The sequence below is a fragment of the Procambarus clarkii genome, chromosome 70 (assembly GCF_040958095.1).
Source record: "Procambarus clarkii isolate CNS0578487 chromosome 70, FALCON_Pclarkii_2.0, whole genome shotgun sequence".
NCBI lineage: Eukaryota > Metazoa > Arthropoda > Malacostraca > Decapoda > Cambaridae > Procambarus > Procambarus clarkii.
In genome coordinates this window covers 24,292,469-24,315,845 of record NC_091219.1, presented here as the reverse complement: position 1 = coordinate 24,315,845, position 23,377 = coordinate 24,292,469, and the positions used below count along the sequence as shown (strand labels likewise).

At 43.2% G+C, this 23,377-nt stretch overlaps 1 protein-coding gene across 1 annotated transcript; it reads right to left on the bottom strand.

The window, feature by feature from the left end:
- Positions 1 to 7,933: 7,933 nt before the first annotated feature.
- On the bottom strand, positions 7,934 to 21,082 carry LOC123744887 (uncharacterized). Its single transcript, XM_045725103.2, has 3 exons — positions 20,796 to 21,082; positions 13,981 to 14,225; positions 7,934 to 11,558 (listed from the first exon to the last, which is right to left on the bottom strand). The coding sequence occupies exons 1-3, from the start codon at positions 20,830 to 20,832 to the stop codon at positions 10,488 to 10,490; spliced, it is 1,353 nt and encodes a 450-aa protein (XP_045581059.2). The 5' UTR covers positions 20,833 to 21,082; the 3' UTR covers positions 7,934 to 10,487.
- Between the last annotated feature and the right edge of the window lie 2,295 nt (positions 21,083 to 23,377).

Below are 23,377 nucleotides of genomic sequence, written 5' to 3'. Positions count from 1 at the left end.
CCTGAGTCAATAAAATAGTTACACAGTTGGTGGTACAATAGGCCAGGAGGTCTAAAGTCCTTTACGGTTTCACATTCATCAATATAGTGTTCTAGTGAATGCATTAAAGGTTTATCACAGAGTTTACAATCTGAATATTCTGGTAGTGGCTCAGCCTCACTAACCTGCCAGATGTGTCTATAGCCAAGGCGAATTCGCGCGATTACTACATCACATTGCCTGGTCCGGTTACTGTGCTGACCATACAAATACCTATTATTACAGAACTTGTCATAACTTTTAATACTGCAGCTTTCAGGTCTCTGTGCATTTCTTAGTTCTTCTAAATCTGAATTAATTTCTTTAATTTGTATGTTTCTAATAACTGCATTAGATAGTCCAAAATCATAATCAATGTTTTCTTTCCTGCAAGCCTCATTGGCCAATTGATCTACAAAGTCATGTTTTTCAACTCCAACATGGGATGGGATCCACACAAATTTTATACAAGAATTATTATCATTGGCAAAAATTACATTCCATTTAATATTACAAGCTACTTCCGACATACATTGTGATGGGTTATTTAAGGACTGCAGAGCACTTTTAGAGTCACAGAAAATAACTCCACCACCATTGAGCTTAAGGTATTCAGTGGCTAGATAAATACCCAATAGCTCGGTCTGTGTCGTGCTTGCCCAGTTGTTCAATCTCTGTGTACTAGTCATGATCATTTCATTCCCTTTATACACTGCACATGCACAACCTGTTCTACCAGTGCCTAACTGCACAGAGCCATCAGTAAAGGCATAGGATTCAGTCGGTTTGAGAATTTGAAGATGACTGTCAATAGCTTCTAATGTTATACATCTCAAAATGTCAGTGTTATACATTTGTTTTACACTGATGGGAGTATAATGCAGAGAGACCTCCACATCTTTCCAAGGGGGAATATAGTGAACAGTTTTATCAGGGTTAAGAGATACATTCAGTTTCTGAAGATTATAGACACAACAACTGAGCCACACACTGTAGGGAGCTTTTTGCGGCGGATTGAGGGAACAGTCAGAATTGTTTAGAATGGATCTCAATTTAATTTGAATAGAGCTGGGGGGACCATTATTTTTCAAAGTTTTGGCGCAAAACATAGTACTAAGTAGAACTATTCTTTCGTAAATGGAAGGTAAGTTTAGTTCCTTTCTCATGTTAACAATTCTGACAGTTCTAGGACAACCCAGGATGATGCGCATGGCATCATTCTGTACTACATCTAGGCCTTGTAATTGTTTAGGAGAAAAATTAAGAAGATGCAAGGCATAATAATCAACAACAGATCGTATAAAGGCAATATAAAAACTACGAGCATATTTTATGTTAATGCCAAATCCTTTGCCAACAAGAGTTCTGAGAGGTTTAAGACGCTCAACAAGTTTTTTACGCAGGTTGCTGATGAGATTTGTATCATTAACCTCGACTCCAAGATATTTATAAGACTCACAAGTCTCCACGGGCACTCCATTAATAGTATAGTTAGCATGAAGAGAATGGGGAATAAGAACCCTTGTTTTATCAACAGAGATTATGAGGCCACATTCTACTACTTTCTTGGAGAATGCATCAAGTAGTGGATATGATTCACGTTGGCAGCAGCCATGAGAAATATGAGACGTGATAAATACCCTTGGGGGTTAAAGAACTGACAGACAGCCGCTTCATATTAGGCCATCCGGGACCTTGACCGTCTTGTTGTCACTTTTCTATATATACATATATATTTTTCCCTGTTTTCAGCAGATTAAGAAGATTTTCAATAAATACTTCCTTAAATCCAATAATATTTGGTAATCAAAAGTGTTAAAGGTGTGTAACTGTCTATGTAGAATGGACAGGTAATAATAATTTGGGACATAGGTGGCATCACTGTCAGCTCGAGCCCAGGCTGGACAAATTACTGCCAATTGAGCAGGTTGAGTGAGTGCCAGAGCTTGCCAGTCCAGTCAGATTGTAACTTGCTTAGCTAAATGAATTGTGGGGTTCAGTCCCAGAGCCCATTATGTGCCTCTGTAACCCTTTCCACTACCGCCCACAAGATGGGTATGGGGTGCATAATAAATGAACTAAACTAACCAGTCCTCCACGTTTGGAGTGGATGACCATAGAACTGGTAAGCAGGGAAATCAACATACAGTATAAGTAAATTAAAATTATATGTAACAAGCTCATCACAAATGCAAATTGCTTAGCTTAGAGATTGTTGTGGAATCAATTATGTTATACAAAATCGATATTTTACATTAAACAATGTAACTTAATTTATCAAGACTAGTTTTTGTTTTAAACAAATTTTGGAATTCAGTTCCATAACCATTGTTTGCCTCTTAATCTTTTCCACTATCACTCACAGTATGGGCAGTAATCACCTAGTTGTGCTTGCGGAGGTTGAGTTCTGGCTCTTTGGTCCCACCTCTCAACCGTCAATCAACTGATGTACAGATTCCTGAGCCTACTGGGCTCTATCATATCTACATTTGAAACTGTGTATGGAGTCAGCCTCCACCACATCACTGCCTAATGTATTCCATCCGTTAACTACTCTGACACTCAAAAAATTCTTTCTAATGCCCCTGTGCGTACGAGCTATGTTGTTATTATACTGTAATTTTATGTAAACTTACCCAAATTATATATGTACAACCATTTACAAATATGTGTAATTTAATTTGGTTCATTATGAATAAATTAAACTATCAAAAAACAAAAAAAACGGTTTGATCCTCTCATTGATGTCTGAAGCATAGGCTGCGGGAAACATGTCTCCTGGCTAAGTATTTGAGGCAATTTCATCTATTTCATTTAGTATATTTCTTCTTAATATTCTTAATATTTCTTCTATTCTTAATATCCATCCTCTTACGACTGGTCGGTAGAGAAGAGTAAAGGAAAGGAGTAATCAAACAGAACTACATTAGAGAGAGAGGCAACAGACAGCAATACACGGAAGGGCAGATAGCCTAGTCTGATCATGCTTGCTAAGAACATTAGAGCATTTAACTATGCGCTGAGAAAGGCAAAAGTCAACAGCAACAAGGCCAGGAATAAGATTCACGTTGGGCATGTTGCATGTTGGGCAACAATATGGCGTCTGTGGAGAGTAAAGGCAGGAAAGATTATTGTGAAAACAGAAAGACTCAAGTTATAGGATGGATCGAAAGGACGAAATTGATGGATCGAAATAAGTTCAGAACGGACCGAAACATCGTCACTCTCTTTTCATATAGTTTAAATGGCCTGGATTACATATAATCCAGGCCATTTATGTAATAAAGTATAGTCCGTCACACTATCGTGTCCCGTTGTAGTTTTCTTATCAGGACGGGGATTTGCCTCTTCCTATATTTACTTCCCTACAACTTCCCTTAATGTACTTTTCTTTTCCGATACTCTGCAAAGTTCTTCCAATGTTCGCTCTTGCACATTGCCTCTCCTCGCTGTGCCTGTGGTCAGCCCACGTGAGCCTGTGGCCCTGACAGCTGAGTGGATAGCGCTTCGGATGCGTAGTCCTAAGGTTCCGGGTTCGATCCACAGTGGAGGTGAAAACAAACGGGCAGAGTTTCTTTCACCCTGATGCCACTGTTCACCTAGCATTAAATAGGTACCTGGGAGTTAAACAGCTGTTACGGGCTGCTTCCTGGGGATGTGTAACGAAAAGGAGGTCTGGTCGAGGACCGGGGCGCCGGGACGTTAAGCCCCGAAATCATCTCAAGATAACCTCAAGATAAGATAGCCCAGGACACTGTGGGCTCTACCACCGCCTCATGCAAGTGATAATTCAATTTTTGCCTGCTGCTCCAGCTCTTGACGAGCTTATCCTCTGAATTTGTACTTTTCCTGCTATCTTGAGGTTCTCTTGAGATGATTTCGGGGCTTAGTGTCCCCGCGGCCCGGTCCTCGACCAGGCCTCCACCCCTAGGAAGCAGCCCGTAGCAGCTGTCTAACTCCCAGGTACCTATTTAATGCTAGGTAACAGGGGGCATCAAGGTGAAAGAAACATTTTGCCCATTTGTCTCCGCCTCCACCGGGGATCGAACCCGCAACCTCAGGAGTACGAATCCGAAGCGCTGTCCACCCAGCTGTCAGACGCCCGAAGCGGTGCTCCAAACAAAAAGTTCCAAGTAGCACGGGCTATGGCGAGCCCGTATATATAGTAAGTCATAAACAGGATGTGTGCACCCCATACACATCCTATATGGGTGGTTGTGGAAACCTCGTTAAAGTTGTGACACTTAAAGAGTGTCCATCAACGACTGTGTATTAATAGTTGTGTTCTCATTTATGTATTAATATTATCTAAGTTCTATGTATCGTTAAGTGTAGGTTAGGTTAGGTGTTTAGGTTCTGGCGGCGGTGACTTGTCCTAGAAGTACGTGGCAGCTGCCTTGCGGTTTTGTAGTAAAAAAAATTGTAGTAAAAAAAATGAAGCTTTTGAATACATAGTCCGTTAAAATTATTGAATACGTCTATTTGGTTGGCCAGAACAGACCAAATGGGCAGTTACTTTCACCTGATGTGCATGTTCACCTAGCAGTAAATAGGTACCTGGGAGTTAGATATTTACCACAGGCTGCTTCCTGAGGATGTGTGTGTGTGTGTGTGTGTGTGTGTGTGTACTCACCTATTTGTGCTTGCGGGGATTGAGCTTTGGCTCCTTGGTCCCGCCTCTCAACTGTCAATCAACTGGTGTACAGATGTATGTGTGTGTGTGCGCGAGTGTGTGTGTGTGTGTACGCGAGTGTGTGTGTGTGCGTGCGTGTGTTAGATAAATATATGTAGTAGACCTGATAGAGGAAAAAATAGATCGATTATAAAAGGCGGGGTCCAAGAACTAATAGCTCGATTCTACAGACACAAATAGTAAACACAGCTTGGACGCCCTTAGCCTGAGGCCGGGGCGTCACAGGCTGACCATGACCACGTCACTGCCGGATTCAGGAAGTCGACGCTCAGCCGTTCTCTTCAAACACCGTATTGCTCTTTTCCCTCTCATCTTTATGTATTTTTATATATATATAATTTGTAACAAAGCTGTGCTAGTCCAAAAGTTCTCAGCAATACAGAATTTATGCGGAGTTCCCTAAACAAAAATTGCGTTTGTCATACCACAAATGCAGACTTGTTGTGGTGTTGGTCTTAAAGGCCGTCAACCTTGGAGGGTTATCAAGGTCACCATACTACAAAAGCTTACTGACCAATTAATAGTTCAAGACAAGTAACAACTCCTACCGTACGTGTTGCGGTATACCAGAGCGAGTCGCTAGGCTTGGAGGTGTTAGTCTCAGTGACTACTTTCAGAAAGTCTATTTCTCAGGGTTACCCCTCCGTCCTGTCCCTAATATGTCGCATTTTTAACGGACTCTACAAATCCGTTAATATTGTGACGTAACGGTGCTACTAGTTTAATTATTGCTACTTATCTATAGTGCCTCGAATACCATAGCTATAGTTTGACAGTCATAAAGATAATGAGACTATTAACACTAAACATTTGTAATAAGTCACTGGCTATTGTTTAAACATTTAAAACAATACAACTAACCAACAACAACTAAGCTGTCGTAGACATAGGTTTAGAGTTGAGCCCAGCGGGCATGGCAGCCACCACGCCCTTCACCTCCTCACTGACTTACCCCACGGTCACCCGGAACAATACTAAAGCCGGTTGTAATAGTGTTCAACCGGCTATTTCAGTTACGGGCTCACCATAGCCCGTAACTGAAATGGACATGGACTACATGGACATCTCGTTCTGAGTAGCTAAATCTCAAACAACAGCAACGATTGTTTCAGTGCTCCAGTACTCTCTCAAGCACCAGGCCAGAAGCCACATACGGGGGTAGAAATAGCCTAAGCTACTCTATCCCTTTGACATGAATTTCTTTCTTGTCTCAATAAACATACTTGAACTTGAAGGCACACGTTAGTTTATCCATGGGTCTTAACATCATTTATATTAGTTTATCCACATTTTGTAACACAAAAATGTGTTCCTAACAATCTGTAAATATTTCATTCAAAATGATCTGCTACCAGAAATTTTAGCCTTTTAGCCAAATATAACAATCTTGTGAATTTTAAACAGTGGGATCATAACTCCTTGTGTAAGCCTGTTGTTGTGTGTTGTGAATGAGTGGGTAGGTCACTCATCCACCCTCTAAAAGTGCAAGGCAAAGAAAAATATATTATTATAATATTTTATTTATATAAAATCCCTCTATGTATACATTTGTTGTTAACAAAGGTCTCATAAATTGTAGCTAAATACTTTTATTCTATGATTCATTATATATATATATATATATATATATATATATATATATATATATATATATATATATATATATATATATATATATATATATATATATATATATATATATATATATATATATATGCGGAAAATCCACAGAGAAATATGAAATGAGGTGAACGGTTCGGCTTTGTTAAAGCCTTTGTCAACACCAGACTGACCAATCTGGTCAGTCTGGTGTTGACAAAGGCTTTAACAAAGCCGAAACGTTCACCTCATTTCATATTTCTCTGTGGATTTTCCGCATAAAATGATCAGTGTTTTGTGATCGTCAATTGCATATATATATATATATATATATATATATATATAATATATATATATATATATATATATATATATATATATATATATATATATATATATATATATATATATATATATATATATATATATATATATAAACGAAAACACTACCAATTATATACGAAAATTTATGTCTATCATCCGATAGTTCAAATTACATTATTATATTATATAAGTATACAATAGAAAATTCTTTTATATAAGTATACAATAGAAAAATTCTATCTTTAAATGTGATGCAAAGGATTTATATGAAGGACATATACAGACACTTGGCGCTTATAGGTTCGCATCCCACCCACGGACCGAGGAGCACTGGTTCGTATCCCACAGAGGGATCGATGAACACCAGGTTCGTATCCCACACAGGGATCGATAAATTTGCCCCCAAATATTGCAGTCATTTATATCAATATATCACAGATTAATTCCCTAACGGCTATAACAAAAATAACAACAACACCTTTCTTTAAACGTAACAGACGAAGATTTTCAACCAGAATTGTAAAAAAAAAAATTAATATTACCAATAACATGAAGCTGGAAGAATATTTGGTAATTATCACATGTATATACATCACGATTATGTCCCAGCAACTTGGGGAAAAATATGCACTATATATGCCATTGCATCACGATATGTATTTGACTTTTATGCAACGGCACACATGGAAAAAAGCTTACACACACACATACACAAATAACTTTCGCCATTAATGTTTTCTCATATTTTGCTAAACATATTCATCCAGTCAACTCTCTCACCACCGACTCAGCCCTGTTATGAACACTAAACCAGAATGCTTTGTGCAATGGTTTATCCTGGAGCCCATGGGTGAAGTGTGTACAGATAGGTCATCCCAGCGGACCCAGTCACAACCCAGATTGGCAACACCGACTGGATGGATGGGAGGTTCCGTAACGGATGACAAACTCCGTAATAAATGAAAAAAAGTTCCAGAATACAGCTGTAACTCTTGTAACGCAGGGAAAATACTCTCACTTAGGCTACAACATTATGCAAACTTTCAGTAATGCATAACTGTGTACTCGGTACAACTGTATAGTCAATACAGCTAATACCTTTTTACACTGTCTTCAATGATCAGAAAATATACTTAAGACAACTCCTGTTACAAAGATTAATTGTCTTACACTTGTCCGTGCCAGCAATGATTACCCCTTGTTACGTGAAATTGTCTTCGGGTGAAGACACTAATTATACTCTGGTGCCAACACTACCGGAGCTCTGTAACTACTTCATACACAAGAGTACTTTAGATATTTGTGTGCTGTACCCAGAGTTTGCTAGTGCAGGGTACTAGAGTGGCATCTCATCTTTTTTCCCAGATTCCATGTATGAGTAACCATCCTGTGACACGGGCGGGATATTAGACCAACCCACAGCTGCGTTATTACTCCGTAATAAGTACATTTGTTCTCTTCTCTCAGAATGTATGAAAATTTGTTCTCTCAGAATGTTTGGCAATATGTTTATTGTTTGTGATGTGTGTCTATGTATGTATTAACACGATGTACTGAACGGGGTGAGAATAGCTTGAGCTACCTCATCCCTTTGTGTGTATTTTACCTCAATAAACTTATTTCAATTTCAATTACTCCGTAATCCCTCATACAGAATAGGGGCAGCAGCAGCTCACTGTGTGTGTGTACCTAAGCTTGTTAACAAAAATATAAAAACAATCCATGGAATTTTCCTTAGTCAATAACGCTCTAGCTCGGCAGCATTCCTAACTTGCTTAGCGCGGGAGCATCCTTCGTGTTGCAGCCACATCCAGGGAACAGTGGCCTTACAGGAAACGTTACTTGACTGGTTGGGGGGGTAGTGATGACCACGTGGGGAGGGGTGATGACTGTGTTGGGGGGAGGGGGGGATGTTGTTGTTGATGACTGAGTGTTGTCCGGATGCTGGGTTTACCCGGGCATGATTTTCTGAAAAATTGTTTGGCATACGACATTTTCCCCCGGACTCTTTAACCGGAAACCAGGGGGCACCACCGTCGGTTTGGGTGTAGTGTTGGCAGCCGTGTGATTGGGTGTAGTGTTGGCAGCCGTGTGATTGGGTGTAGTGTTGGCAGCCTGTGTAGTACGTAGATGTGCAGGTTTTGCAACATCATAATATATTAAGTTGGCATGCGTGTGCTCTTATGTAGAGTTGACACACCTGCAATGTGTAGCGGTTTTGACACCCGTATAATGTATCACACTGTTGGCACGTATGTATACTCTGTTCTGCACTGTTGGCATGTATGTATACTCTGTTCTGCACTGTTGGCACGTATGTATACTCTGTTCTGCACTGTTGGCACGTATGTATACTCTGTTCTGCACTGTTGGCACGTATGTATACTCTGTTCTGCACTGTTGGCACGTATGTATACTCTGTTATGCACTGTTGTCACGTATGTATACTCTGTTCTGCACTGTTGGCACGTATGTATACTCTGTTCTGCACTGTTGTCACGTATGTATACTCTGTTATGCACTGTTGGCACGTATGTATACTCTGTTATGCACTGTTGGTACCCATGTATAATGCTACACCATTGGCATCCGTGTATAACGCTGCACAGTTGGCACCCGTGTATAAATCTGCACAGTTGGCACCCGTGTATAAATCTGCACAGTTGGCACCCTGTTTAATGCCTCACTGGGAGCAGCCAATAGAGGTCGTCCAGCTGGTGGGTTTTTGTCGCTTCCCCAAGGCCAATACTGGACTCCGAGACCCACCTGGCCCGTCCATAACTCTAGCGTTAATAACTCCGGTCACGACCTTGTATTTGCAGGTTTTGCAATACCAGCCGTTCATGTCTGCACCAGTAGGCAATACCGCACGCAATACCTCCTTGAGCTTGTTTAATAGCTAAATCATCCCATTGTTCAAGCGAGTCCGCAAGTCTGAGCAAAGACACATTGTCTTACCAGTACAATGCACAGCCGTCGACACTTGCGTCTTCAATAAATAAACAGAAACGAATCACAGTTGCTACTAATATTTACACAATGACACATTCCATAACTGGGACTCGACGGGAATATGTTTTGATTGTTAGGAGTTCATTCCCACTGGTTCATTCCCACATTTAGTCTGGTATAACACTGAAAGCGGTGGAAAAACTGTACAAGTATAGACACATTTACACATTTATATACAACAGTTAGCATAATACTACGGGCTAATGAGTGGATTTCCTCCACTCGTAGCACATGGTCTATAGTTAAACACGCCCTTGGAGCAGCAGCAGCGCCGCTCCCACCACACGGAGTCCTGTTTGTCTTCGTGTCTCCAGCAACAGAAAACACTAGGGGGGGGGGGCCATTGAACACCAGCGCTGGTGTCGTAAAAGCATGGTACTACTGACGCACTGTCGCCCCGCCGTACCTGCCAGGAGGTGCTGAGTTTGTTATAGCGTTCTTAGGTTTGTTGGCGTCAGGGTGGAAGTCGGTCAGTGCAGGGCGTCGAGAGATGGGGTGCTACACCTGGTGACGCCAAGACAGGAGCACCTCAGTGACCATGTGAGTCAGGGCGCCCTCGTAGCGACGGCAAGTCACTGACCCTTGGCCCTAATTGAACATGTGAGTCAGTACGCCCCTGTTATGAAGCCAGGACAACCACATTTAACCTTACTGACCACGTAATTAATACTGTGAATTCAAATTACCTCATCGTCTTTTCCGTTGGATTTGTTCTTTGTAGGCACCTTTGTAGTGGGAAAGTCCAGCTTTTCATTTTAATCCACTGTGTGGCAAAATGTCGTAATACTGGCACATGCGAGGGAGATCTCTGTCTAGGAATGGTATGGAGGACCCTCGATGCTCACGTCCTGTGCAACTGGCCTCTCGCGGGGGTCCCAGACGCCTTCATCTTTCCTTCCAAGAAGGCGATTTTGGCGCTAATAGAAACCGCCCCCACATTCTCGTCAGCCGCAGGGGTAGAGTCTGGTGTCAGTTCAATGATGCTGGTGTCTGGCGTGCTAGTGTTGTCAGGTGATGCCCTACCGCGTGAGGGTAGGAGAGCCATCTTCAGAGGCGGAAGGCCCTTGCCCTTTTTAACAACGCCAGGCTTGGGGAGTGTGGGAGGTGTGGGCTTGGCGGTTGTGGGCTTGGTTGGTGTTAGTGTTGGAGCCACAACATCAGCTTGTGGACCTTTACTGGGTTTCAAAGCTACTGGTGGTGGTGTGGGTTTCTGGATTATGGGAGGGCTTGAGATGACATCGGCCCACGGGGCTTGGGTAGGGCTTTGGGTGACGTCAACCAATTGTGTCTTGGGTGCTGTTGGCGGAGGAGGAGCAGGTCTGGCGATGACAGTAGGTGACGCAGGCCCAGTGCCTGCCTTGTCGCCCTTGTCCTCGGCTGACGGGGAGCTGTTCGTCAGATTAGCTGGAGGTGGCGGCGGCGCTATTCTGGGAGCCTCGACCTTAGGACGTGCTGGGGAAGTGAGGGCGCGTGATGGGGGAGGGAGGCGGGCGGGAATCAGTGTGTCCTGCAAATTGCAGTAAATAGCATCAGACTCTGATAGTTCTTGCACCGGTGTGGTGGTGTGTAGTGTGGTGGTGGAGCTGTGTGGTATCGGCATAGGAGCTTTCATCACCACAACGTCTCCATCTCCCCGAAATCCGTTGTTTTCTACCTTAGCAGCAGACGGTGCGCCGGGAAGGGCACCATTGTTTAGCTTGTTAGGCGGTCTGTAGGGCGCAGGTGTCTGGTGCAGGAGCCTCGGGGGCGTCGGGAGCCTGTCGGCGGACTTGCCTTTGGCCCTGACGGAGGCGACGAGCTTCTGGAGGTCAGTGGTGTTGACATAGGTGTTAGAGGTCTCATCCAGGTTGGTGATGTGCGCCACGTCCTCGACTCGCAGCTGGTACTTGGACTCCTTCCCCGAGTGCTTGGCCTGGGGGTAGAGGGGGAAGGTGTTGTTAGTCAATGGGTTATAATTATACATGCGCACGCTCGTTTGCACGCATACACATACGCATGCCGCATAAACGAAGTAACACGTTTGTTTAAGATCTAACCAGATTGAAGACTTTGTATGGGCGACGGCAGACCATAAGATATTGTCATGGTTACTGAAAGAGACAGCAGGCATAGTGTAACCCACTAACTAGTCTATAATGCAACATTAAACAATGCGGAAGGGAAGGGAATTATTAGGGGAAGGGCCAACCATTAAGACTATATAGCACTTGGAAGGGGTCAGAATAAAGATTTGGGATGGGACCGGGGGGGGGGGAGGGGAAGGAATGATGCCAAACCACTTGGGCGGTCGGGGATTGAACGCCGATCTGCAGAAGCGAGACCGTCGCTCAATGCGGAGATCCCGGACATATGGACGATTACATTGTGCTTATAATGAAGACAAGGGACATATAGAACACCCTAAACTATAGACTATCATCACTGATTGTGAATTCCCTGTGTACTGCAAACAAAAACAATCGATAAGAGGATAGTGAGAGTACCTTAATAGGATATCATATGTAACAGAGACATCATAGTTTTATATGAGGCCAAGTCATGCATGGCGAACCTGATATATATCTAAAACCTGTATCACAAATGCGGGAAGCTCGCTTCTTCCTAGACGGTTGTCCCACATATAAGACTTGTAACATAAGTTGGAGAAAGGAGACTGGAGTAACTGGGAGAGAATCAGAGTGGGTAAGGGACTACCTGGTAAAACAGGTAGCCATAATGAGAGGACCTGCACTGAATAAACTTTTATAAAGCACAAGAAAAAGGTTCAGAAGATATAAATACCTTCTTTACGTTATACCATTATAACAAAATGGTATAATAAATACCATTTGTTACGATATTGGTGTCAGCTGAGAAACTAAACGATGACTACTTGCTCAGGGATCTCTGTCTAACAGCACTAGAAGAGAGGGCCACATGAATTATGACCATAACAAAGATATATTTTTCCATCAGTGGGCACGGGAGTAGATGTATTCTGTCTGTTTGCAGACTAAGAGCCCTCGCCCTCCCACAGCTAGGTGGGAGGTTTAACCTTATCATCTTGTTTTCCTCCAGAACACGACCTGTTAGCCTAGTCGCTATATAAACAGGTTCCCAGTACACACAAAAATCACAATAGCGTAATGCATCAAATGAACAAATCCACAAATGAACAAGTGCATGGGGGAGTTGTGTAAAACCCTGGTTTGTGTCTCGGAGAGGCTGCAGGATCCATGTAAGTTCACTCCAAAAAAAATCTAGCACTTACGGGCTACTCATGCCTGTACCACCTCTTGTGTAGCTTAATCTTCAGCAATCAACTGATGTGTACAAAGGGATAAACGGTGAATAAATGCTGTCCAGTCGTCGTATCCTGCTCAGGGTGAGTGGATAGGACTGTGGGGCAGTCGTCCTAATGCTCAGGGTGAGTGGGATGGACGTTGTCCAGTCGTCCCACAATGCTCAGGATGAATGGATATAGCGGTGTCTAACACAAAACATGACAAAAGCAATCGTAGAATAGACAAGGTGGGGAAAAAATTGTGTTCATATGAGAAATATAAAGGAGAAGCAGACAGGCATTGGAAATACAAAGGATTCAGATATATATATATACAAAAGTAATAATTTGCCTTACAGAGCGAGCGGTAAGCAAGATGAATAAGCTTCGAATAGAGGTCGTGAAGCTAATTAGATTCACAGCCTCAAGAGCACGTGACACTATTAATAATTTCGGGAGGTATGAACTCCCCCATTAGCCCGTGCTACATGGAAATTTTGTTCCGTGTAGCTGAATCTAAAACAACAATATAAACACACCAGGTACAACTGCTATGAGGCAGGGCCCAAGAGCTAGACTCCGCTCTTCATAAGTATAATCATTAAGCAAGCACACAAACAAGTCAAAAAGTCTTATGCCATGAGCAAGGCGGCAGTATGACCTGTAGACCCACTGTGTACAACGCAGCACGTCTGTGAGACATCACCAACAAGGAAGTGCTTCACTCCTCGTGCACACGAACCTCAAGGGTTGAAAACATCAACATTCATGTTGATGTTTTCATGTGACGATATACACGATATATTCTTCGTATTGGATTTCTGTCAACAGTATACCCTAGCTGCTGCTAAGCCTCTTATTTATTTATCATCATGTCTGTCCCAATCCCACTTTCTCTCCTAAACGTTTTCCTTTATCACCTGTCTTCTTTAATTTTATACCTTTCTTTGTCTGAATTCCTGTACTGTCTCCTTCCATAGTTTAACTCTTTACCCTCTTCTACTCCTACATTTCTCTGTTTTGCTCTAACCCTCTCTCTTGTCTCTCAGGCAGCTGCACCGCTCTTCCTCACCTTGTTCAACTTCCGTCGTAGCACCAACATATACACCAGCAGCAGCACCAGCACCACGCCCAGAACCCCGCCCACAGACCCGCCTACCGCCGCGGCGTTATTGCTCCCAGAGTTGATAGTTTCCGTTACTTCCGGAAGCTCGCGAGGCGGGTCTGTGGCGGGTTCAGGCAAGGGCGGCGCAGGCGGCCGTGGGCGGGGTCTGATTGCTGGGCGGGCTGTAGTGGGCGTGTTGGGCCTCCCGAACTCTGTAGAGACATGAGGGGAAAGTGAGTTAGTTTAGGGCGTGTATTAAGCTTTCCGACCATGAAACTATATAAGATCTTACAAAAGCACCCGCAGAAGTTGTGAACAACTTAATCAATTAATGTAAATAAAAGGATACAGTAAAAGGAGAAAGGATAATATAATGTTCTATGGTAAAGAGGTTTGAGAAATATTCAGGGAAATGCTAGATAACTCTAGCTCCAAGGGAAGGCTCGGTTTCCGGTCAAGGGAAGTTCTCTCAAGGAATATTTTGTTTAGTCACGTATCATTCCAGGTACTCGTGACGAGTTTGTTTAAGTCCATGACAAGGCAATGGTTTCCCGCTAATTTTCTCAAGAGCGCTTGGACGATGGTTCACTTAAAAGCTATTGAGTCCGTTCAGGGAACCACACTTACAGTAGCTTATCAGTAAATAGTAATTATGCTATTATCACAACTATTAATATTAATGTTTTTGCTACTGACAACTGTTATAATTACTACAGATTCCATATATAATAATTATTGACTTATAATTTTTGTTATAGAAGATCAGTTGCTGATTAATATTATATATTAGTTGTTAATATATAAACACTATTTCTATCATTAAATTAAATATTATTATATGATGCTTGGCTTTTCTTCATTTGTTCCAAACAATTGACAATATTTGAAACATCGTTGTATGTAGAGTTAATAGCCTAGTTTAGTTCCCACATACGCCCCCCAATTAATCTGTTTATCTGAACCCAGAAGATTCTTAACTGAATTAATTAATCTATTATCTGAGCCAATCATGGCAGCGCCAGAATAACACTGAGGCAGTAATGCCTTGCTTGCATCTCAGTTAGTCAGGGGGGACTCGGTCAGTCCCCCTCGTGCATGTAATGACTCATGGACTGTTGTTCATTAACATGGTTGTCCTCCCCTCCCAACGTGTCTGGCTCCCTGCTCCGGCTCAGGATATATTGCGCTATAACTGAGCTTAATATACGTAGCCTATTATGTGTTTAAGACATTTACTGTACTTCTGAATATACCACCTTGCAAGTTGTTGATTTTCGATTTTATTTTTATATCCTGGTGACTGTCGATGAGGTTGTCTTCGTGGTCTACAGGTTACATAGCCATCACAATCAGGCTGATCTGGTACCTGTGTAGATTCTTTGTAGTATGTAGTAGCTTTCCGATATGTAGAAATTTCATTCCACAGGTTTGGGACCTGATCTTTAAGTATTTTTCATGTATATATTATGCAATCACTTCTACAAACGTACTCATATCGACAATTTGTAAAAAAAAATTGGGCTGCTGTACCACCAAAATTTACGTTTGTACTACTGGAATACACCAAATGGCATGGCAAGAAATGTTAACTACAACCTAACCCAACCTGTTTTAGGCCTAAATTGAACTGTCCTAGGCCTAATATACGCTATCATAGACCTAATTTAGTTTATGTATGTGGTATACTAGACCTAGCACATTTTAGGTTTGGTTGTTGCCTTCTTCCTCGTGCCATTTACAAATCAATAGAACAAAATGTGAACTTTTTGGGTGCAACACTCCATTTTTGTACGGTCGACTAATAGCTGCTAAATAAACTATTATTTTGGGATAACAGGTTGATCTCTCGTCTCCATTCTAAGGAACACCATTTTAGTACTCACCTAATTGTGCTTGCGGGGGTTGAGCGTTATCTCTTTGGTCCCGCCTCTCAACTGGTGTACAGGTTCCTGAGCCTACTGGGTTCTATCATGTCTACATTTGAAACTGTGTATGGAGTCAGCCTCCACCACACCCTAGTGTGATCATATCGTAGTTCCGCTATTATTTTTAAAGTATTCTAGTTATGTCCACAACATTACACTAGGTTCGAAAACACCATAAGGACGTCGGCCTGTTTTAATGTCTTTGGTGTCGCAATGGGAATGATGCAATGCGAGTTTTGTTTTGCATCTTTTAACACAAATACTACAAGCAGCCGTTTGTCAACCCCAATAATCTTTATACTGTATTCAAACCATTGATATTCGGTGCATACTGCATATCCTGAAATTTAATTGGAAAGGGAGTGGTGTGAGAGTCACGAAGGTGAAGGCTGAATCACAAGTCGAGGAGACTAGCCTAGCGAGCTCTTCGGAGAATCATCAACGACTGATTCATGGTCACTAGCCTAGGCTAGCGTCCGCTTCCCGTTTTCTTTGTAGTTTGTACCCAGGTATATCTAACTCCAGGAAAACATACAACTAGTGGTGTATCTCGGTGTATATACACTAAGAGTTTACTTTAGTTCTAGATTATGTTCAGAACTAAAGTATGCTTGCTGATTGGTCAGGAAGCTATTATAGTCGCTTTATTAACTCTCCACTTTGGAGAGGCAGACTTTGAGCCCAAAACCAACCAAATCTACATTATTATAATGCGTGGAGATTTAACGAATATTTTGTCTCACTAGAGAAGTGGTACAGGTACAGTTCTAGAGGGATGGCGCATGAGCGACATCCCTCCAGAACAATATGAGTCAAGGACTGGGCTGATTTGATGGTAGCGTGTTTATAATGTACTCTGTGTCCACCCTGTGGGCGGTGGTGGGAGGGTTACCGGTTGGGCACAGGAAATGGACCTCAGTGTTATGCAAGTAATCAGTTAGTTACAGCAGGTTCAGCTGGGATATTGGCTGTGATTAAGGAAAAAGTAATATTGATGACTGTAGAAACAAAATAACTAAAGTGAATATTATGATTAATCAACTGTTATACAGTTTTGGAAAGATAATGAACAAGATACAATAAAAAGGGAAGTTGAAAACGCGATACACAAGACATTAATGAATAAATTTGTAAAAAATACAATGCCATACTGCAGCTGTTATCGTGTTCACTCGTTAAGAAAACTCGCCATTAAAATGTCAAGCGGCTAACCCTGTCTTATGAACATTGCAAGCACGACTCGTTGGGTAGAGGGGAGCGGGGGTGAGGTCAAGCTAGCCTTGGGATGATCGTCCAAGGATAGCGTGAGGTGGTGTGCAGGACTAGCATGAGGAGACCATGGCTAGGCAGGCACGCCTGTACACACACACACACACACACACACACACACACACACACACACACACACACACACACACACACACACACACACACACACTCGTACGTGACGTAGGAAGTGATGTGGTGGAGGCTGACTCCGTACACAGTCTCAAATGTAGATATGATAAAGTTCGAGAAGTTCAGGAATCTGTACACCAGAAGATTGATGGTTGAGAAGTGGAATCAAAGAGCCGAAGCTCACCCCCCCCCCACACAAGCACAACTAGGTGAGTACACACACTCGGAGGGCCTCGCGGCTGACTGCTCGGAGGTCGCGGTCCTTAGGGCCCGGGTTCGATTTCCGGCCAAAGTAGTTCATAATTGGGTATGAGCTTTGCTCTTTCGGCCCGCCTCTCAACTGTCAATCAACTGTGTGTGTGTGTGTGTGTGTGTGTGTGTGTGAAATATGTGTAGTAGATATGATAGAGGAAAGATATGTTGGGAGTCAGTACATTCGAGAGATATCAAATAATATACACGTGGAAGATACTGGAGGGCCAAGTCCCAAATCTACACAGTAAAATAACAACGTACTGGAGTGAACGATATGGAAGAAAATGCAGAATAGAACCAGTGAAGAGCAGAGGTGCCATAGGCACAATCAGAGAACACTGTATAAACATCAGAGGTTCGCGGTTGTTCAACGTCTTCCCAGCGACTATAAGAAATATTGCCGGAACAACCGTGGACATCTTCAAGAGAAAACTAGATTCGATTCTAAAAAAAAGTGCCGGACCAACCGGGCTGTGGTGGGTATATGGGCCTGCGGGCCACTCAAAGTAACAGCCTGGTGGACCAAGCTCTCACAAGTCAAGCCTGGCCTTGGGCCAGGTCCAACCCTGATCCAACTGAGACAAGTTACCCCCCCCCCCCCCCCCATTTGACCCCATACAATATACACGAAACAAAAATAATAACAATTGTGTATATATTATAAACAAATAATCTATTGTATTAGACTCATGCTGGTCTAGATCTTATACAACAGGCGTAGAGGTTTTCCAATATACATTCGTTTTGGTATGGAATTGCCAAGAAGTTGGGCGAGAACCATTGAGAATGAAGAACGCCGACCAGTAGTCGATATACAAGATGAAGGAAATCATGCGTACAGTTCATTCATTTTGGGTCCCATACCCAAATTGTACCATACCATAAATGTACCATACCCAAAATGTCCCATACCGCTCCATGGGTGGTGTCGGAGGGTCGTGATGACACATAATGGACTCTGGGACGAACTCCAATAATCGTTTAGAAAAGCAAATTATAACACTGATGAACTAATTGCACCAACAGTCTATTTACAGTTTTAGTTAGTTTAGTTTAATTAGTTCGTTAAAGCCACCATGCCCTTCCAGTGGGTGGTGGTGGAAGGTCTACAGTCACACTCATCCAGTGGGCGGTGGTGGAAGGTCTACAGTCACACTCATCCAGTGGGCGGTGGTGGAAGGTCTACAGTCACACTCATCCAGTGGGCGGTGGTGGAAGGTCTACAGTCACACTCATCCAGTGGGCGGTGGTGGAAGGTCTACAGTCACACTCATCCAGTGGGCGGTGGTGGAAGGGCTACAGTCACACTCATCCAGTGGGCGGTGGTGGAAGGTCTACAGTCACACTCATCCAGTGGGTGGTGGTGGAAGGTCTACAGTCACACTCATCCAGTGGGCGGTGGTGGAAGGTCTACAGTCACACTCATCCAGTGGGCGGTGGTGGAAGGTCTACAGTCACACTCATCCAGTGGGTGGTGGTGGAAGGTCTACAGTCACACTCATCCAGTGGGCGGTGGTGGAAGGTCTACAGTCACACTCATCCAGTGGGCGGTGGTGGAAGGTCTACAGTCACACTCATCCAGTGGGCGGTGGTGGAAGGGCTACAGTCACACTCATCCAGTGGGCGGTGGTGGAAGGTCTACAGTCACACTCATCCAGTGGGTGGTGGTGGAAGGTCTACAGTCACACTCATCCAGTGGGCGGTGGTGGAAGGTCTACAGTCACACTCATCCAGTGGGCGGTGGTGGAAGGTCTACAGTCACACTCATCCAGTGGGTGGTGGTGGAAGGTCTACAGTCACACTCATCCAGTGGGTGGTGGTGGAAGGTCTACAGTCACACTCATCCAGTGGGCGGTGGTGGAAGGTCTACAGTCACACTCATCCAGTGGGCGGTGGTGGAAGGGCTACAGTCACACTCATCCAGTGGGCGGTGGTGGAAGGGCTACAGTCACACTCATCCAGTGGGCGGTGGTGGAAGGGCTACAGTCACACTCATCCAGTGGACCGGTTTGGTTAGGCTCTTCAGTTACTTTTCCATTTCTTTATATTCTATTTGGGCTAATTAAAAAAAAATACAAAACGTGAACTTTTTGTATTTTTGTCATCTTTGTACGTTTGACCAAAGAGTTGCTATAGGTACTATCATTAGTGGTGGATGCCACCTCCAACAGGACGGCCACGGAGACTGGGATAGGTATGGGGTGCATAAACTACACGCTACTAGGGTCTAGGTGGACGTATCAGGTCCAGGCTGATGGATCAGGTCCAGGCTGGTGTATCAGGTCCAGGCTGATGTATCATGCCCAGGCCGATGTATAGGATCCAAGTGGATATATCTGGTCCAAACGGATACATCAGCTCCAGACTGATATATCAGTTCCAGGCAGATATGTCTGCTCCAGACGAATATATATCAGCTCTAAGCGAATATATCAGGTCCATTTAGCTGGTCTACGCAATGTTAACCTTTCTGTTAACATATTTAGCTTTACCCCCATTTACGCAGCTACCATAGATTACATGAACGGTTACATGGTTTCTGTCACGTGATACAACAACAACAAAATCCTCATCTCACACAGGATGGTTAGTCATACAGGGGCAGGCGATCAGTAGCCTGCTCCTGCAAACTTTGGATGCATTATGAGGATGTTCTTAAGAACCCGGGAGAGGATAGACTATATTGCAAGGCGCCAGGTACCTTCTACAGGCAGGCCTGGAGGATCTTGTGACCGGAAACTCATTCAATAATGTGAGATCATGACAGCCTACGTTCAGGCCAATGCATGATTATCTAATTCGTAAATTGATACAGTAGGTATATTCTATAACATAATTACTTGGTATTTACGAATAGTAATACCAGTCGATTGCTGTTGTAGGCCTATATACCGTGTAGGCCTTCCTAGACAAGGGAGATATTCTGATGACAATGATGCCATGAGTCACCCCATCCTCCCCCCCCACGAACCCCTCAACCCTCCCCGGCCCAACCCACCCAACGCCCACACACACAACTAAACCAAGACCATTCAACCGCAAGAACACTCACAAAAAAGAACACAGGCGAGACATGGCGGCGCCTTCCCTCTTAGTGCCTTCTTTAGATCACACATCGCATGCTATTCCCCCCCCCCCACCCCCTTGAGTTGATCAGCAACAGCCAAATCTATCTGAAAGTTATAAACTCGCTTTTCTACTTACCAAAGTCTACTCCGACCCACTCTGCATCGTCTGACATGTTGAAATAATTCTTGTTCTCGGATAACCCAGGCAGAGATGTACAGGATATTTTCTGTCGAAGACTCGTATGTTAACTATATTATACACTGTTAACTGCCTGCACGGTCAGCAAGGCATTACACACTTATGTGGAGAGTTCACAACTTTCATTTTACTAAAAAAATAATTTTTGTTATTGGTTGAAGAAAATATCTGGTACACCCTTCCACTCGCCCCTTCTCAGCTCAACTGGGCTGCGAGTAGAATTGTGAATGAGAAAGAAAACGACAGATGTGACGTAGGTTGACTACTACGAACGGATGTCTGATAATGTTCATTACTTACATCACTAGCAACATCTATTTAATATCTGTATATACATAATTTTACTATATTTACATTTAATTATATATACTGCTTTTATAATGTAACTCGTTATACATGCACGCTAATATTCAAAGATGAATACAAGTTTAATTATCTCGAGAACTGGCAACATCTGGCAATACCTCCGTGACGTTATGGTGAGTCAGCTGAAGCTCCTCCCCCTTCAGGAAGACTTCATGGGATCTTTGTTTACATGTTCTCGAGAACGGGATAACCTGTTTACATTACACAAGAAACGATTGTTTCTAGACATACTTAGCCACGAGAAATATCAGCAATGTAAATAAACTGAAATTACATATTAAAAAACAATAACCATTAAAGTATAGTAAATATAAAAAAATCCAGTTAATATTCACTGTTTTACGAAATAGTTAAATGACTTTTATAATTATTATATTACCAATGACTCTAGCACTATTTGAAGGGATATTACTGTGTGTTTTCAGTAGGCCAGGAAGTGTGGCTAACACAATCACCACGAGTAAAAATATTATTAACATCATCAATTTTGATTTATTAAGAAGCTTAGGTGCATAACCCTATCATCGGAACACTGTTCAAGAACACAATTCCACCTGTTAGTAACACCCAGAACTATATACACCCTGACACACCTCTCAGCAACACCCCTCAACTATATACACCCTATACACACCTGTCAGCGTAACACCCAGCACTATAAACATCCTAATATACAAGTATCAGTAACACCCTGACACAGCCCTCCCTGTTAGTGATACCCAACACTATATACACCCTGCCACACTTGCCAGTGACACCCTACACTGTATACACCCAAATACACACGTACCACACGCCCATTACCAAGAAAAACAATCTAGACCCAGTTCTACTGAGAGCGGCAGCACTTGAGGCTATTGGCTCTGGAGTGAATACTGCGAGCTTGCGAGAGCACTTGTGTTTACAGTGACGGGTCACGGGCTGAGTCAGCAGGTTGTACCTCAGCGCCATGCACGACCTACCCAAACACGTGCACATGGATTGAGTAACACATGCACGCGGATTGATCAACACGTGCACACTGATTGATCAACAAAAGTATACAGATTTATGAACCCATGTACACGGATTGATCGACCCATGTCAACTCTGCGACAATCTTGTGTCATCACTGACGAAGCCCTTGCGTCACCGTTGTCTGGGGGACCCACTGCGTCACCGTTGCCTGGGGTAACCCCTGCGTTACTTGCCTGGGGGGGAAACCTGGTTGTGACCGTTATGTGCGTTGGCTCAGGATGGATGCTGTCATTCTTGGGTAATGTCTTCACAGTACGAGGCGGCTACAGGATATCCTGAGGCTCCTGCAGGTCTGGTGTGACTCTGGGTGCAGTACCCGGCCTCTCCACTAACACGTTGCATTTTTTTTTACGTTATGGTAGCTAACGTTAAAAAGGCAGCCTACAATGTCCAAGTAGCGCTGAGTCCGAGAACAGGCCAGTAGCCTCGCTCTCGTGTATGAAAACATATCTGTAATTAATGCAGGATGTAGGTCCCCCTCTGTTCATTCTTCGTCACATCTACTCTCTACTCTTCACATACATCTACTCTCTCTACTCTTCACATACATCTACTCTCTACTCTTCACATACATATATAAAAGAATTAAGATTATATTAAAATAATAACATGAAATATAAAACATAAATGTCAGTCATGCCATAGGTCGGGGGTGGTGGGTGGTGGGGGTGGGGGGGTAGTGGGGTAGGGTGGATGAGGGAGGGGGGGGGAAGGGTAAAAGATGAGGTGACTATCAGGAGAAGGCACTAACTCCTAGGTGAAGGCAGAACTTATAGGAGAAGGCATTACGACTATATAACACTTGGAAGGCGTCAGAATAAGGATTTGGGATGGAATGGAGGAATGGAATGGTGCCCAACCACTTGGTGGACAGTCGGGGGATTGAACGCTGACCTACATAAAGCGAGACCGTCGCTCTACCGTCCAGTCCAAGTGGTTGGGCGAGAGGATAGGGAGGTGGTACTCTGAGTACGGCAGTGAGTGAACAGTGATCTAAGTGGTGAGTACAGAGTGAATGAGTCAAAGAATAGATTATATATTGACTGGACGTGTATGAATCACTTGTGACTGGACGTGTAGGACTCAGCTGCGACTGGAGCTGTAGGACTTTCATGTAATTGGATTGATTGATTGAT

Bases quoted from the DNA above. Each gene is read 5' to 3' on its own strand.
- LOC123744887 (XM_045725103.2), bottom strand. From the start codon at position 20,832: ATGTCAGACGATGCAGAGTGGGTCGGAGTAGACTTTG. The intron at 14,226-20,795 runs GTAAGTAGAAAA...ATGTCTCTACAG, and splicing joins GTGGGTCGGAGTAGACTTTG to AGTTCGGGAGGCCCAACACG. The intron at 11,559-13,980 runs GTGAGGAAGAGC...CTCTACCCCCAG, and splicing joins TACGACGGAAGTTGAACAAG to GCCAAGCACTCGGGGAAGGA.